The sequence below is a fragment of the Capra hircus genome, chromosome 20 (assembly GCF_001704415.2).
Source record: "Capra hircus breed San Clemente chromosome 20, ASM170441v1, whole genome shotgun sequence".
Taxonomy (NCBI): Eukaryota; Metazoa; Chordata; class Mammalia; order Artiodactyla; family Bovidae; genus Capra; species Capra hircus.
Genome location: NC_030827.1, coordinates 18,425,802 through 18,444,723, shown reverse-complemented (window position 1 = coordinate 18,444,723; position 18,922 = coordinate 18,425,802). Strand labels below are relative to the sequence as shown.

Sequence of the window (18,922 nt, the reverse complement as noted above, 5' to 3'; positions counted from 1 at the left end):
CCTTTGGCTGTTTATGTGACTTCACTCTATGCCTCTTGGCCATCCTAATTGCTAATGTGAGGTCTCTTTTTCATGATGTGTTCTACTCTTATCTGCATAAACGGTCACAAGTAGTACACTCAACTGGATGCAGATCATTGATTTTTGACCCTCAAGCCATAAAACATTCTGGATTGCTTGTCAACATCTAAAAATTATAGTTTTTCACAGAATATGAATTTTTCACTCCTCTTGAATAGTTGGCATTTCTAGTTTCAGTAGGTCCACATTCACACGTGGCTGGTTACCTGCAGCTGAGTAGTCTTATGACATGGGCTATTAGTTGTTCCCCAATATTTGTTTTCCTCAATGTCAACAGTAATCAAGCTCCCAGTTTTTAGCTCAGCACAACGCAGTTTCCGTTTCAGTTGGGTCTGACCAGGAGTTCCGACTAGTAGGATGTCACTGACTGTGGTGTGTGAAAGATAGAAGTGTCTTTAAGGATGCCATTTTCTTCATTTTCCTTTTTCTTGTTGGGTGGAATGTGGATTTAATGCTAGAAAACTCAAGTTGTATTTCAAGAGGGAAGCTGCTGATAGAGGGTGCAAGAGCAAAAAGAAAGTGCTGAGTTTCCTGATGATCTTAGAATCAGCACACCTCTGAGGACTGCCTTCCTGGACTTTTATCAAAAGAAATGCATTTTTATTTAAGCTATGTTATTTTGGGCTTTCAGGCAAATCTATTCCTAATTCATAACACCTGCTCAGGTGTTCTCAGGTTTATTACAAATCCCACCACTATGTAATATTTCTTAATATTGACCACGAGTTGACATTTATCATATTATACTTTTTTCTCTCCATTAAAAATGGAAAGTTGAAGAACTGACATAGTCATGTGTTTCAAAGAAAGTTGAAGAGCATATGCCATTGTGGAATTAGAGATTATTTCTATATGATTAATTCTGCTTCAAGTTTGTAGCTCAGTCAGTAAAGAATCTGCCTGCAGTGCTGGAGACCCAGGTTCGACTCCTGGGTCAGGAAGATCCCCTGGAGAAGTAAGTGGCAACCCACTCCAGTATTCTTGCCTGGAGAATCTCATGGACAGAGGAGCCTGGCAGGCTATAGTCCATGGGGTTGCAAGAGTCAGACTAAATTACGACTTAGTGACTTAATTACATTTTTTTATGTATTAAATATACAATGACTTCAGAAGCTATTATGAAACTACCCACAGCAAGAAATATGCCCAGAAAAGCAAAGACATGTTAATGACAAACTTAACTTAGTGAATAACTAAATGGACTGAAAACAAGGACTGGAATCACAGCAATGATAATGGTGTAAAATGTATCAAGTGAAAAAAAAATTCTTGGCATTAAAACATTTTGCCAGTGATGGGTTGATGAAAAGGTTGATTGCAACAGAAATTGTGTACTGAACAGAAACTAACATTTCAAATGTAAGTTTAATCTCATTAACTATGTCTTAGCATTTCTTAGGAGTGAAGGGATTTATAGTACAAAGTAGCATGAAAAGGTTAAATCATTTATAGTTTTTTCCCCTTCCAGCCAATGAAAGTATAGCTATAAAAGGTATAAATACCACCCAACTAGCTATAGTCATTTGTGGTGTCTGGAAGACTTTAAGTGTTTGAATAGCTTTTGAACATTGTGCCAGTAATAGGCAGATCAAGACATTATTTTTATGTGTTGAGTAAAGTCAGTAAATAGGGCCACAGTCTTCAGCAAGTCAGAGCTACTACTGGATTTGTTTTTCAGAACTTAAGTCCATGCTGGCAGTTTGCGCGTCATACAACATGTACTTATTTCATAACTAAATAGAAATCAAATTTAATTTAGGAAAAAGAGATAAAATGAATGTAGTAATGAGTACTATGAGATGAATGTACTAGCAAGGTTTAAACCATAGGAGACACATCAATGCTTTCTTTACTTGGTGAACTGTATGCAAAGTAGATGTGGTGTGAGAATGAAGAGTTTTGTTTTGGATGTTTCTAAAAATTGGTTTGTGTTATCTAAAGTGTCAGCTGAACTCAGTGAAGATTTCTTCAAAGACTGTCTATGCCTTTAGCTGACATAGACACTCTAATTCTCTGCAAGTGTGTTTACAATCAATTACACAAACAAATCATTTCTTTTATTCATCTAATTTCTAATCAAACTGTGCCTTTGGGAAACTCACTAAACCAGAAAAAACATGGCTTACTTTCAGATGCAGAAATCATTTTCCAGAAATTAAGTGATGATTAACCCTTGTGTACCTAAGAGCTGAATTCTAAGTTATATGATTTTGAAATTTATAAAAACAAACTTAAATCAGTTTGCCTTTTCTCATTTATAATATTGATAATGTGAATAGACCTAAAAAAAAGTATAGTAAAGTGTGGGGAGTCCCAGGTGGTACAGTGGTAAAGAACCCACTTGGCAATGCAGGAGATACAAGAGACACTGGTTTGATCCCTGGGTTGGGAAGATCCACTGAAGAAGGAAATGGCAACCTGCTCCAGTATTCTTGCCTGGAAATTTCCATGGACAGAGGAGGCTGGTGGGCTACAGTCCATAGGGTTGCAGAGTTGGACACGACTGAGTGACTGAGCACACACACATACTATAGTTATAAAACTAACCATGAACTGAATTCAATAAATAACTCAGATATTTTAAATATGGAAAAGAAAAAAAACTGAGTGAGGAATCTGTTTTGGAAAAACTGTATCTGTGAAAAATATTAATTTTAATAAAATTAGTATTGCTCACAGATGAAGAAAAAAGCCACATTTCTTTGGTTCAAGATAAAAAATAATGAATTATAGAAGAAACACATAAAATACTTTATTAGTATTTGGACTTATAGCAGAATACTTAATCTTTAGTTTCATGTATTTATGTTACATGCTTATAGCAAAGCGCAATAAAAATAAGGGATATAATTCTCATATCTGCTTCTTTTCTCATTTACCATGTTCTCCTGGCTTTTGCAAGTGTTTGAGTTTGCAAGCCCTCATCTTGCCTTTCTTGCATTCCTTCTGGTTACAAAGCTAATCAATGACCTTAGTAGGTGAAACTTGCAAATATATTTGTCATTTTTCCATAATTAGGGTACACAAGAGTAGAAAGCCCACAACTTTAGAGCCAAAAGCAGTGGAGAAATTCAGTCTAACCATATTACCAGGTGGGAATGGGCTTGAATTCAAGGTTTCATAAAGATCCTCTAATTTTGTTTAGCTATTGAGCTTCATACAGCAAATCTCCAGTATAACAGCAGCCCTCTAAAGGATTCACGGAGGATCTATGGTAGGTGTACAGGCCAACAGGACCCTTTCCCATTGCCTGAGAATAGAGACTACAAGATTAATGCAACACCCAAGTTGTTGACTAATATTTAATAATATAAAATTTCTTACAGTTTTAAAAACAGCATAATCAATTATGACCAACCTGCTGCTGCTGCTAAGTCACTTCAGTTGTGTCTGACTCTGTGCGACCCCACAGGCGGCAGCCCACCAGGCTCCCCCATCCCTGGGATTCTCCAGGCAAGAACACTGGAGTGGGTTGCCATTTCCTTCCCAATGCATGAAAGTGAAAAATGAAAATGAAGTCACTTAGTCGTGTCCGACTCCTAGCGACCCCATGGACTACAGCCCACCAGGCTCCTCTGTCCATGGGATTCACCAGACAAGAGTACTGAAGTGGCTTGCCATTGCCTTCTCCGACTTCTTTATGAAAGCAGTACAATTTTAAAATAAACTTACCATTCTTTAATGTTCAGAGCAGTATTACCAAGTTACTTACTTTTAACACATTTTTTCTACCATATTTACTGAAAGTCACATTTTTCCACACTATATATATATATATATAACATTAAAACAGTACAATAAAAATAGTTAATAACTTGATTCTCAAAGATCTATTTCCTCATTTTCGCAAGTTAACAGTACACATGTACAGGTGATGCAGATTCACATGGCAGTGGATGATGCGACTACACAGGTGGAGAGAAGCTGGAGAGTGGGGCGTGAGCCACTGGGGAGGGGTCAGCTCTCCTGCTCCTGCTGGTGTCTGAACAGAAGGGTGATAGCAGTGCTGTAGCTAACTCCTGCTATAAGAGTGAGGTAAACAGGAGAGAAGGGGCTTGTGCCAATCAGTCTTGTGCCACATTTGGACATTTGCTGCCTTCAACAGTGGACCACCAATGCCTAGGAAACAAAGCTACTGGCCAGGCCCAAGGCTATAGATCCTATGCAATAACCGCTAACAGACTGTCACGGCATAAGAAAACATGAGGAGCTTGAGGAATTTGGTATTTAAACACTGACTTGTGTTTTTGGTGATAAAATAACAAACCACATGAAGACTGTGACATTTACTTAGTTCCAAGTCTAGGGAGAGCACAGACTGGGACAGCTGTATAAACCCATTAGCACAAAGTTGATGAGTACTCTCTTAAAGATAAACAAGACTGATTTGTCAGGAGCATACAGGGCATCTGTAGACTCCACACACAGAATCACAGAGGTCACAGCACAGTTGTCTTTTATTTCCCTTGGTGTTTTTTTTTTTTTTTTTCTATTTCTAATTGTCCAGTTTTTAAAGAGCAGAAAGCAAGGAACTAGATGGCAGCAAAAGAACCATACCTCCCGTATGTGAGAATGTTGCTGATATTCTAAGACAAGCTTGCCTTCCCAGAAATGACTTGTAATAAATTCTGAGCACCAGGGTTTAATACAGCAATCTAGGCAGCACAGGACCATACATAGTTTTTGCAAATAAAAGCCATATTCATGACTGAACTGTTTGTTCCTTAAATGTAATATTTTTTGCAGAGCTAAAACAGAAGAAGAAACTCTATCCTAGCAATAGATTTATCTTTCAGATGTCTAGAACCTTCTTCATTATACAAAGTGATTATTGTCTAGTTTGCAATTAGCTTTCCCTGCTATACTTTTTATAAAGGAAAAATCTCAAGCATGCCAGGCTTTGTGCCAATTTCATTTCTGGCATGATTTGAATAATTTTAAGTTTACTGTTCTAATGATACTCAAGAGTTTTAAAATACAGGTTCAGTAAATAGGCTGTGAATATAGAGAAAAATTACATTGAAAGAAAGTTTATCAATATGCTTATAATAATTATAACTTACAGAAATCTTTCCCTTTTCTAATCTTCCACAGCTAATCACTTTTATAGAAACCACCAGGTAGTAGGATATGACTGAAAAGTGATGAACTACTGAGTTAGAACTATGCAGTCATTAGGTTTAATATCTAATCTATGAGATAGTGACTTTTCTTTAAAAGATCACTGAGATTAGTTTGTTGAGACAAGCTTTTTCTATTACTGTCTCATTGAGGCTTTAAATAATAGACCTACAGGTTTTTGTTTCCTTGTGTCTCATCAACAGTAGGCTTCATATACCTCTGTGTCCTTTATTGAAGAGTCCTCACTTTGAAGCTATTTTTATCTATTAATACAACTGGTACAGTTTAAGGGCTTGCCTTCAGAGCTTTCTTTAAAGGTTTTTATATAGTTGAAATGGGGCTTTTTAGTATAAACTGAAGAGAAAGAATGCTTCAGTTGAAGATTTTCTTTTCCAACAGGCTCTAAGTGGAGTTGGAAAGTGTGCTAAAGGTATGATAATATCTATTTGTGTGTATACATATATATACATATATATAATATGTATATATGATATCTACATCTCTCATGTTGACAGGTCCAACAGTTATTCTGTTGGGCAGTATGACCTAACACATTAGTGAAGTATATGTAAGATTAGTGAGATTGTGTGTAACCAAGGAGAAACAGTGGCTGTGGTGAGCATGGTGGGACACACAAGGCGAGAGTAAGAAAAAGCCTTGGGAACTCAGCGGTCCTCTCCCCAGAGCGTTAAAGGATTTGACTACTACGAGGCAAGTGCTTTCAGGGAAAGCAACAGTCTCCACTGATACTTAAAACACAGACAGCAATGACCTCTACTAGATTCCTCTCTAGGCACAGGAGTGTGTGTGGGGGGTGCCTTTTGGCAGAGAACAAGTAGGATCACGGGCTAAGCAGACAGTAAACTCAGAGATGTAATGGGATCCTTGGTAAGAATGTCTTGTGTCCAATTTGTGCCTTAGGAGAGGGGACCCCATGTATGCTGATGGAGCTGAGGTTTTAGTGTCAGGATGAAGTCATCTCCAACGGCGAGGTCTCAGTTTAGGAGGTGGGACTAGGGCATCCTTTCCAAGAGGGTATCCACTTGAGGGCATGTGAGTCTCACATTTGCCATGTTTGGTTGAAACTACGGCTTATTTATAGAGGATTTGGGCTTTTAGACGCAGATTAATAAAAGCACACAGACTAGTAGCAATAAGACTGACAGTCAACAGAAAAAATGTGCAGCTGCACTGACAGGGCTTTTGTTTTTGGTGGGTTTAGGCTCTAATAGGTTCCCTATCAGATGAACAGCTGTCTGGTGTATGGACAATTTGCTTAATGGGCCCCTTGATATGGCTTCCAGCCCTTCTGGGATGAGGGAAATCATAAAAAAATTATAAAGATATGGGAAGACAGTATAAAAAGGGCCTCATATAAAATGAATCTTTATATACATGAAGGCAATGCACATCCACTTTAAATGTAAGGGGGTTGGGAAATTTTAAAAAGTTGATGTGAGGTGTACAGCCTTGAGTGAAAGCCTAGAGCAAGATACAGACCCATTTAGGGGAACATCTACCTGACTGGAACTTGAAAAGGAGCCATGTGAGACCATTACGTCTCTTAATTAAACTGGCTATTTGATACCTTCCAGGGACGTGAAAATTCTATTGAATACTTTTTCCAAGAGATTAGCACCATGCATTTTATAGAGAAGTAAAATGTGTATCTTGGTTATTATCACTTATAACTCTGATAGTATGGAGTACATTATATTGTGTATTATGGCCTCAATAAATATTATATGGAGATGTGTGGTTGTGATTTATATTTTGGGTATCTTGTGAGGCTAGACACTCCAAGTTTTGTTAGCTTTTTCTCCCTTAAATGGACAATTTTAGGCAATGACCTAACAGTTTATAATCAATGTGAAATGGGGCTACTTGTTGGCCAGCAGTTTGGCTGAGTGTGTTGTTTCTTGGGTTCTGTCATTCATTAGGCACATCCTGGCTAAGAGATGGAAAGCAGCAGCAACCCATTAAGCTCCATCATGTATGATGGTTGCCAGTGCCATTTGCATAGTCTATAAACATCCACTGTTGTTCACTCAGTCAGTCCCTAGTGGATTCTGAGCAGCCAACTGGACTGGAGGAGGGGTGATATTCTCCAGCGCCATGGCATTTAGACAGGGATAGATGACAGCGGACACCACCTCCTTCTGCAGGTGGAATACACCAGAGAGCTCAGGTTTGGCTCTGTGCTCTATGAGGCTTTACTAAGAGGCCTTAGTAGCTGTGCCATGTTTCTGGTATATTATTTCTATGACCAATGTTTAACAAGCAGCTGGTATGGAAAATCACAGGCTCAGAGCTTCTATTTTCCAGAGAGCTCAGCATGTACTTCATTTGTTTTTTTCTAATGAAGCATAGTACGGAGCTAAGAGGAGCAGTTTCTTGCCTCAGAAGCCCTTGGGTAACTTATATCCATCTTAAGTGGTCTGGCAATTCCAGGAGGTATGACAAGAGGTTACCAATATTTCCTTGGTGAAAGAGTCCTTCAGGGTACTAACAGGAGTAACTGTTGATTTTAATTTGGAAGTATTAAAATTTGTAAAGAAAGAATATTTTTGCCATCAGAACCCCGAAAGTATTAAAGATATTAGACCTGTATCCCTTAAATGTATATCAAATGAGTCTCCCTGGAGGAGGATATAATTAATGTAAACCCACATCTCTGCTCCTGGAAGGTGGATGCAGTTGAGATCCTGTCTGCCAAGACTGTGTGTGATGGCACAGCTGCTGAGGACGGACAGTCTGGAAAAGGTAGTATTGTGTCTCTCTGAAGTGAAGGCAAAGAGCAGTTAGAGGATGGTGAAACAGGCACTGAACAGAACATGTTAGCCACATTTTCAGGGGCAAAATATTTACCAGTTGTTGATTGAGTATAATCAGGAATTTAAGTAATATTGGATATTCAAAACTACAATGAAGTACCACCTCACACTGTTCAGAATGACCATCATTAAAGTCTTCAAATAAATGCTGGAGAGGTTGTGGAGAAAAAGGAACCCTCCGACACTGCTGGTAGGAATGTAAACTGGTGCAGTCATTAGGGGAAACAGTATGGAGTTTCCTCAACAAACTAAAAACAGAGTTGCCATACGCAACTCTATTGCCATATGCAATTCCACTCCTGGGCATATACCCAGACAAAACTATATTTCGAAAGGATACATGCACCTCTATGTTCATAGCAGCACTATTTACAATAGCCAAGACACAGAAACAACCTAAAAGTCTATCAACAAATGAACGGATAAAGAAGATATGCCATACACACACACACACACAAAGACACACAGAGTGGGGCAAATATATATACACACACACACAGTGTGGTATATATATATACACACACACAATGGACTACTACTCAGCTATTCAAAAGAATGAAATGCCATTTTCAGCAATATGGATGGACCTAGAGATTATCACAGTAAGCAAAGTCAGAAAGAGATAGGAAATATCATATGACATCACTCGTATGTGGAATCTAAAATAAGCTTCCCAGGTAGTGCAGTGGTAAAGAAGTCACCCGCCAGTGCAGGAGACATAAGAGATGCGGGTTTGATCCCTGAGTTGGGAAGATCCCCTGGAGAAAGAAATGGCAACCAACTCAAGTATTCTTGCCTGGAAAATTCCAAGGACAGAGGAGCCTGGTGGGCTGTAGTCCAAGGGGTTGCAAGGAGTCAGACACAACTGAGCATAGGAGGGGACAAAATAGAACCAGACTCACAGGAACAGAGTACAGACTAGCGGTTGCCAAAGGGGAGGTGGGTAGAAGAGGGGAAGGAGAAGTGTGCGAGTAGCAGATATAAACTCTTATATGCAGGATGGATAAAATACAGGTCCTACTGTAGTGTACAGGGAACTATACTCAATACCCTGTGATAGAAACCATAATGGAAAAGAATATGAAAAACAATATTTATATGGATATAACTGAATCACTTTGCTGTTACAGCAGAAATTAAGACAACATTGTAAATCAACTATACTTCAATAAAATTTAAAAGAAATAATACTGGATATTGAGTATGGGGGCCCCCAATGGGTGGGATATCATTAATACTATAGTAATCCAACATAAGGTACCATTTTAATCTTTTTGTTATATAAACTCTTAAGTATATTCATTTAGTATATAAATTTTGGATTTCCAACTGGATAAAATTAAAAGCTTTGTTTTAATATTATATTTATATATATATTATTCAATTACCTTTTCTTTTATCTCTGTTTTTGCTTTTAAATCAGTAAATAATCTAGAATTAGCATTGTTTGCTAAACTGGCGCTTGCTTAGTACCTAAGATTTCAAGTTCCTTCTTTTTTCCCCTTGGGCTGTAGCCACCTAAAGTGGCAGTCAGTTTTTCTCCTTTGTTCCTGTTTTAGATTTTTGTACCCTGAAGGTACAGTCTTCACTTTCTTTTTCTGGCTGTTAAGAGGAAAAGAGGGAGGCTGAAGGGGTCAGGTGCTTCTAGTCAACTTATCCCTGGGATTGCCCCTGTCAGAGGAATAATCTGGAGAAGGCAATGGCACCCCACTCCAGTACTCTTGCCTGGAAAACCCCACCAATTGAGGAGCCTGGAAGGCTGCAGTCCATGGGGTCATGAAGAGTTGGATACAACTGAAGTGACTTAGCAACAACAACAAAGAAATAATCAGTCCCCTCCTCACGCTGCCACCTTTTTAAAAACTTACAGAAAGACCTCTCTCTAGCTGACTAAAATTTTTCTATTTTTTTCTTTTCAGTGTTTACCTGATGAGCTCCTGTTGGTCCCTAGTAGCCTCTCTGTGATCAGTGCCCCTTCTCTAGGGTGTCCTAATCAACCTTAGTGGGGCTAGTGTCTACATCTAGAAAAGCAATGGTGGCATCAGCTTATCTTTTACATTTGCATATGAGACTCCTTGCATATTGGTAAGTAGCAGCTCTTAGGAGAGCCCATGTACATGGATCAAGTGCTTTGCATTTTTAGCATTAATTGGACCAATTCCTCAGCTTTTTGGGGGGGCATGCTGGAACCAGGTGCTCCTTTACCTCTCTCCTCCTTTTCACTAAATGTTGAGACACAGGTCTCTGGGCATGAGACCTCTTACACCCTACTGGCTTGGGGAATGAGTTGCTCGTGACAGCAGCAAGCAGACACGGCAGAGAAGCTTGTGACCTGAACATAGTATTTGTGGGAAGCCATGATCTCCTGAGACGGCTCTCATACCAAACCCATAAATGGCCCACAAAACCTAAGCAAGTGTTCAGGTAGACTCATCTCTTACTATTTTGAGGAATAGGCTGAAGTTTGACTCAGAAAAGCTCAGAGGGGGAAAGGGAAATGGTTTATGGGTGCCTATAGAAACATATAAAGTCACAGACACTAGGTACTAATATAGCTTCAATGCTTGCCAGCACTGCCTGATCAGGGGATTAGACTTGTCCCATGGCACTGGGAGGGCTGTCATTCCTCATCCTCAACAGATGGACCTTCTCAAAATGTAGCCAGTTATCTACAGAGTATTTGCAGTTTGTAGAAAGACTTCTTTTTTCTTAAAATTAAAAAAAATTTCCAATTTCAACAGCATTCTCAAAGGTTAAACGTCTGATATGAGGCCTAACAGTTATACATTGAAAAACTCAACTGTATAGTTGGTTAAGCTCACAAAAACCTCATTAACTAGTCTCCTATTGATAAGAATCAGAAAGAAAGGTAATATAAGATTAGGTTCATGATAATCACCTATGGGTTATGACACAAGAGCAGAACATAAAATAGAAATTTTCTGACATTTGACAACGTTAATTGGCTATATCTCAACAACAAAAAAAGAAATTTTCTGACATTTTATGTTTAAATCCAATTACCTGACAGGATATTTTCTACTTTGATGAATGCAGTAGGACTTGGTCACATAGTAACCAGATTCATAGAAAAGTAGTTCAAGCTGCCATCTGATGCATTAAAATAAAGGAAATGTAGGATTTTTCCTTAAAAACCTCCTATAATGCATTTTTTCAATTGTGGAAGGCAATGAATTCAAAAATATTTAACATAAAGCTAGAAAATGGTTATTAAATAAATGAAAGCATTGCAAAAACTGAACATATTAATAAAAATAAACTAATTTTGATTCTAACTTTTCAACTATAATTTTTGATATAATCCTCAGTAAAATCACCCTTGAAGGTGAAAATGAGCAAAGTGACTGTACAACCGGCAAGAGAAAGTCAGTGCTGATAACCTCTGCTTGCTCATCCTCTAAGACTGCATCTTATCGTTCACACAATCTGCTCAGGTCCCACAAAGGGGATACCACAACCTGTCTCCTTGTACTATAATGGCTGCAGCAGCCCACAGCCACTGGGGTTAAGGGAAAATGTTCTGATTAAATAAACTATACTGAACTTTGTTTTATGACTTCATGCAAATATTAATCTTATTTTAAGACAAAAGGGAAAACAATTACTCAAATTCACGGCTCATTTAGCTGTCACTGGACAACAGTGGTCCGTCTAGTCAAAGCTATGGTTCTTCCATTAGTCATGTTTGGATGTGAGAGTTGGACTATAAAGAAAGCTGAGCGCCAAAGAATTGATGCTTTTGAACTGTGGTGTTGGAGAAGGCTCTTGAGAGTCCCTTGGACTGCAAGGAGATCCAACCAGTCCATCCTAAAAGAGATCAGTCCCGAATATTCATGGGAAGAACTGATGCTAAAGCTGAAACTCCAATACTTTGGCCACCTGATGTGAAGAGCTGACTCATGTGAAAAGACTCTGATGCTGGGAAAGATTGAGGGCAAGAGAAGGGGACGACAGAGGATGAGATGGTTGGATGGCATCACCGACTCAATGGACATGAGTTTGAGTAAACTCTGGGAGTTGGTGATAGACAGGGAGGACTGGCGTGCTGCAGTCCAAGGGGTTGCAAAGAGTTGGACACGACTGAGCGACTGAACAGAACTGAACTGGACAACTGAAAAGATAAAATAGTCCAGTCTTAAAAGTTTCGATAGAGACAAAAAGGGTCCTAAGGAATGATATTCATCCTTCCTCATCACTGCTGCTCCAGGCATCTTCAAATGCTGGATTTAACTGTGATCTGGTTGAAGTCTAAAAAAGGAAGCAAAAAAAAAAAGATTCAATTATTCTACCTCATAATTTTAGGCTTACAATATAATTATGAAATCAGATAAAAAGCAACTAGATTATTTTGAAAGAAACCATGTAACTGTTCATTTAAAACCAAAAGTAACTTAAGAAACACCTACATTCAATATAAAACAATGCTACTTCATTTTAAATAGACATATCAGACTTTATTCAAATTACATTTCCCTCAAAGTAGTTACCTCACACACAGATACACACACACACGATGCTGCTACTATTATTAAGGCATTTTTTTTTAAATAACCCTTTGCAGTTACCAGGAGTACAGGGCACAATCATATCCATGTGGCTAAGACTGGACTCAGGTCTGCAGGCTGGCTTGACAGCCCAAAATATTAAAATGAGCAATTTTTTACTGTTTTGATGGACCTGATTTTTATAAATAAGCAAAATTCATATACAGGGAACAAGGTGTTCATCAAATGGAGCAATACCCTTTTCAGTATGAAGTAGTAAGGTATGCTATTATAGCTAGTAAAGTAGTGGAAAAAGACAGACAAAATGTGTTGGATTTGGTAACATTTTTGTCATTAGCACACAGGTTTCCGTGGGAGAATTCTTTGAAAGAATGGTGTTTCAAAAACAACAAAACATCACAGTATTCTTACAACTTTAGAGCTGTGCCTAAATAAATGTCATCAGCAGTAGAGGAATTTTAATTATTTGTAGTAGTTCAAATCAATTCACTTGTTTGGGGAATCTGTTTGAACGGCTACGTTCTTATTCTTAGGCGAATGATTAGGGACTTTAAAATGATCTTGTTGTTGTTTTTGAGTACCTAGGTTTTCGGAATCATGTGTGCTTCTTACTTTGCAGTTTTTACATTTGCTGTCAGTTTGTTCACATCCCAAATCCAGTAACATATTAGTACTTTGATTATTCTTAAATTGTTTTAGAAATATTACCATTTACAACATATACCAATATTTTATGTTAAGGGTAACCCTTACTACATATTTGAGAATGTTCATTTCCATTTTGATGAACATGATGACTTAGACTCTTAAGATTCAAACAATAATAACAGTAGAAAAAAGTGTTTCCAGTAAATTTCCCAAGTGTCAGCCAGGAGAGTCAGAAAACAATATATTAATTTAGGTATTCTTTATAGCTGTGAGAGGTATAGATCTGAGTCCTTTTCTTAATCTAATAATGTTGGCCATTGTTACTTAGTTGTTCAAGCAAAATTCCATTATACCCTGTGTCCAGATCCAAAACTATTATCAAAGCTTAGCTAACTACTCACCTATTTCTAGTAGCAGTCCACTGATATGCAAGAGCAGCATACTGAAGTCTGTTCGTTTATTCTTTCAACCAAGCATTTACTGAAATTCCTACCTTTCTGGGTTTATGATTTAACTACCAAGTTAGGTTATTCAGTGACAGTTTATTTAAAGATGCATTGTCCTCTGGGGTGAGGTGATTATTTTTCCCTACTCTATCTCTAAAAGCCTTTAACTCTGCCTTAGATGTCTACCAAAAATGTCCTTAGGCAGATAAGTCACACAAAGGCCATGTCTCCTAATTTCACTATGGAAGCTCAATATATAACCTATTAAACACTTATATTTCATTTGAAGAATCAACAGAGAAGCAGAATTATATTTTAATGTAAATTACTGCTGCTAAGGTAGGCAAACAAAAATAATTAAGTGAAAACTAGAAATGCAGCTGGATATAAATTTTACTGTATTTATAGTAGTAAAGAAAAAATATGAATGTATTACTGTATTATTAGAAGTACATTTTACTGCTAAAAATCACAAATAAAACATCTTACTTATAATTGAAAGCTGCAGTAAAAATGTCACATATGATATAGTACTGTTGAGGCCAAACCGTTTGAGATCAACTTAACCACCATCCATTACTTCAGTTTTCTCTACAACATCTCCTCCTAGTGGGCATTCTTTCTATGCTTGAACGTGTCCATCTCTACTTAACCAGCCTGCCTGTTCTGCTGATAGCGGGGAAGGGAAGTAAGAGTTAAAGGGGCTCTAGTTCAGGTCCATAGAAAATGAAGGAAGAATGAAACCAACTTTACCATCTCCCACACATATATCTTACTAAATTTGATAAAATCAAAAACTCTTTTACTGGTAATTAGTGGAAAGTCTTTAAAGGTAGAACATAGGGTTGTCTGAATATAGACAATAATTACACATCTTATCGCTGTTGTTTATTCTGACTCTTTTGTAACCCCACGGACTGTAGCCCGCCACGCTCCTCTGTCCATGGGATTTCCCAACAAGGATACTGAAGTGAGTTGCCATTTCCTTCTCCAGGGGATCTTCCCAGCCTAGGAATGGAAATGGTGTCTCCTGCACTGCCAGGCAGATTCTTTACCACAGAGTTACCAGGAAAGACCTCAAGATTATACATCTAAATACAACAGTTACATACTGTGTAACTGTCAAAATAAAGTAAGATTCTTGATGAGAGGTCAGATTTAGATTGTAATACAGAATGGGGAAGACTAGCGATCTCTTCAAGAAAATTAAAGATACCAAGGGAACATTTCATGCAAAGATGGGCTCGATAAAGGACAGAAATGGACCTAACAAGCAGCAGAAGATATTAAAAAGAGGCAGCAAGAATACACAGAAGAACTGTACAAAAAAGATCTTCATGACCCGGATAATCATGATGATGTGATCACTCATCTAGAGCCAGACATCCTGAATGTGAAGTCAAGTGGGCCTTAGAAAGCATCACTATGAACAAAGCTAGTGGAGGTGATGTAATTCCAGTGAAGCTATTTCAAATCCTGAAAGATGATGCTGTGAAAGTGCTGCACTCAATAGGCCAGCAAATTTGGAAAACTCAGCAGTGGCCACAGGACTGGAAAAGGTCAGTTTTCATTCCAATCCCAAAGAAAGCCAATGCCAAAGAATGCTCAAACTACCACACAATTGCACTCATCTCACAGGCTAGTAAAGTCATGCTCAAAATTCTCCAAGCCAGGCTTCAGCAATTTGTGAAGATGTTCAAGCTGGTTTTAGAAAAGGCAGAGGAACCAGAGATCAAATTGCCAACATCTACTGGATCATGAAAAAAGCAAGAGAGTTCCAGAAAAACATCTATTTCTGCTTTATTGACTATGCCAAAGCCTTTGACTGTGTGGATCACAATAAACTGGAAAATTCTGAGAGAGATGGGAATACCAGACCACTTGACCTGCCTCTTGAGAAACCTATATGCAGGTGAGGAAGCAACAGTTAGAACTGGACATGGAACAACAGACTGGTTCCAAATAGGAAAAGGAGTACGTCAAGGCTGTATATTGTCACCCTGCTTATTTAACTTATATGCAGAGTACATCAAGAGAAACGCTGGACTGGAAGAAGCACAAGCTGGAATCAAGATTTCTGGGAGAAATATCAATAACCTCAGATACACAGATGACACCACCCTTATGGTAGAAAGTGAAGAAGAACTAAAAAGCCTCTTGATGAAAGTGAAAGAGGAGAGTGAAAACATTGGCTTAAAGCTCAACTTTCAGAAAACAAAGATCATGGCATCCGGTCCCATCACTTCATGGGAAATAGATGGGGAAACAGTGGAAATAGTGTCAGACTTTATTTTTTTGGGCTCCAAAATCACTGCAGATGGTGACTCCAGTCATGAAATTAAAAGACGCTTACTCCTTGGAAGAAAAGTTATGACCAACCTAGATAGCATATTCAAAAGCAGAGATATTACTTTGCTTACTAAGGTCCATCTAGTCAAGGCTATGGTTTTTCCAGTAGTCATGTATGGATGTGAGAGTTGGACTGTGAAGAAGGCTGAGTGCCGAAGAATTGATTCATTTGAACTGTGGTGTTGGAGAAGACTCTTGAGAGTCCCCTGGACTGCAAGGAGATCCAACCAGTCCATTCTGAAGGAGATCAGCCCTGGGATTTCTTTGGAAGGAATGATGCTAAAGCTGAAGCTCCAGTACTTTGGCCACCTCATGCGAAGAGTTAACTCATTGGAAAAGACTCTGATGCTGGGAGGGATTGGGGGCAGGAGGAGAAGGGGACGTCAGAGGATGAGATGGCTGGATGGCATCACTGACTCAATGGATGTGAGTTTGAGTGAACTCCAGGAGTTGGTGATGGTCAGACACGACTGAGCGACTGAACTGAACTGAACTGACGGTCACCCTGGAGATCTCAGGCAGGAAAAGGTGATTAGGAGTTGTACAGGCTTACCTTGAGTGTGACCAGATTTTACAAAGAGTGGGCAAAAGGAAGGCTGATCCCTCAGAAAAATAAAAGCAACCTGTCAATTAAACACTAGGATATATGCTTAAAGATCATAAAACTTGTTTCTATTGCCCAATGCCCTTCAGGTTTTTATGGTATAAATAAATCCTCCTCTATAGGTTGGGTATCAGGAGAAACAATCCTAAGAGATTCTTTTTTGGTTGATGGAGAAGTATATCTCATCTCAAAAGTCAATCTAAGGTACCATCTCATGCCGGTCAGAATGGCTGTGATCCAAAAATCTACACACAATAAATGCTGGAGAGGGTGTGGAGAAAAGGGAACCCTCTTACACTGTTGGTGGGAATGCAAACTAGTACAGCCACTATGGAGAACAGTGAGGAGATTCCTTAAAAAACTACAAATAGAACTGCCTTATGACCCAGCAATCCCACTGCTGGGCATACACATGGAGGAAACCAGAATTGAAAGAGACATGTGTACCCCAATGTTCACTGCAACACTGTTTACAATAGCCAGGATATGGAAGCAACCTAGATGTCCATCAGCAGACGAATGGATAAGAAAGCTGTGGTACATATACACGATGGAATATTACTCAGCCAATAAAAGAATACATTTGAATCAGTTCTAATGAGGTGGATGAAACTGGAGCCTCTTATACAGAGTGAAGTAAGTCAGAAAGAAAAACACCAATACAGTATACTAACACATATATATGGAATTTAGAAAGATGGTAATGATAACCCTATATGTGAGACAGCAAAAGAGACACAGATGTATAGAACAGTCTTGGACTCTGTGAGAGAAGGTGAGGGTGGGATGATTTGAGAGACTAGCATTGAAACATGTATATTATCATATATGAAACAGATCATCAGTCCAGGTTCGATGCATGAGACAGGGTGCTCAGGGCTGGTGCACTGGGATGACCTAGAGGGATGGGATGAGGAGGGAGGTGGGAGGGGGCTTCAGGATGAGGAACACATGTACACCCGTGGCTGATTCATGTGAATGTATGGCAAAAACCACAATATTGTAAAGTAATTAGCGTCCAACTAAAGAAAAAAAAGTCAATCTGAAAGGTAATCTAAGAACAATTTTACTTTGATGATTCTGACGACTGAAGACATTATAAACTTGCCCTAGATCATTAACGAATGGCAGAACTGGAATTTGAACTCAATTACCAGTATCACTTTTATTTAGTTTACCTGACACTAAAGACAGGTGAGTGTGTAAATGTATATATGTGTGTGTTTTATGTTAACTTGCCTCTCTGAGGAACTGCAGCAGTCATTCATTTGAAAGGTGAGATGAAAATACTTCTAAATATCAGTTAAACAGTAAGTATACCTGTAAGCTTGGAGAAGGAAATGGCAACGCACTCCAGTGTTCTTGCCTGGAGAATTCCGTGGACAGAGGAGCCTGGTGGGCTGCTGTCCATGGGGTTGCACAGAGTCGGACACAACTAAAGCAACTTAGCATGCATGAATGCATTGGAGAAGGAAATGGCAACCCACTTCAGTGTTCTTGCCTGGAGAATCCCAGGGACAGAGGAGCTTGGTGGGCTGCCATCTATGGGGTCGCACAGAGTCGGACACGACTGAGGCGACTTAGCAGCAGCAGACACGTAAGGAAGAGGGTCTGGTATACACAGACTGCTCTACTGAGATCTGCATCATGACCATGTTCACGTTCTACCTACATTCACAGGAATCTTCAAAAGTTTTGTGGAAATAATCTTAGCATTTATCAGCTTATAAAGAGAATGGTGCCTATCTTAAAGCACATACATGCTGCTGCTGCTGCTGCCAAGTTGCTTTAGTCGTGTCTGACTCTGTGCGACCCCATGGACTGTAGCCTACCAGGCTCCTCCGCCCAAGGGATTTTCCAGGCAGGAACACTGGCGTGGGTTGCCATTGCCTCCTCTGAAAGCACATACATAGTGCATTTTAAAAGGTAAACATAAAACCCAACTTGTTTTTTGTGTATCCCTATTTGATTTATACTTGTTCAGCTTAATTGCCTATACACAAAAATTCTTCCAGATGGGGAAGAATCAAACTATCACCATAACTATATAATAAGGAAATAAACCATCAGAGTCACATACTATCTTTATAAAATAAACAATTTCAGTTTTCCTCTAATATCTTCTTTTAATACACAGGTCAAAGATGATTTACTTTTATTTTTACAGTTTATATTTGGTAAATGATTGTTAAACATTCCAATGTGGCCTAGTGTTATGTTAGATTTAATGTACACAATAATTCCCCAAGAGCAGGACACAGTAATTAACATTTTAAGCTTTGTATAAAAAAAATTCAGTTTTTAAAGCAGCTG

General features: G+C 38.7%; 1 protein-coding gene across 3 annotated transcripts in view; it reads right to left on the bottom strand.

Annotated features, from left to right (window-relative positions):
• The window catches only part of ERCC8 (ERCC excision repair 8, CSA ubiquitin ligase complex subunit), a 53,404-nt gene continuing 46,654 nt past the window's right edge, over positions 12,173 to 18,922 (bottom strand). For all 3 annotated transcript variants that reach the window (XM_005694670.3, XM_005694672.3, XM_018065658.1), the window contains one exon: positions 12,173 to 12,305. In XM_005694670.3, coding sequence (XP_005694727.1) covers positions 12,237 to 12,305 — 69 coding nt within the window. In that variant the 3' untranslated portion in view covers positions 12,173 to 12,236. The remainder of the gene's footprint in view (positions 12,306 to 18,922) is intronic.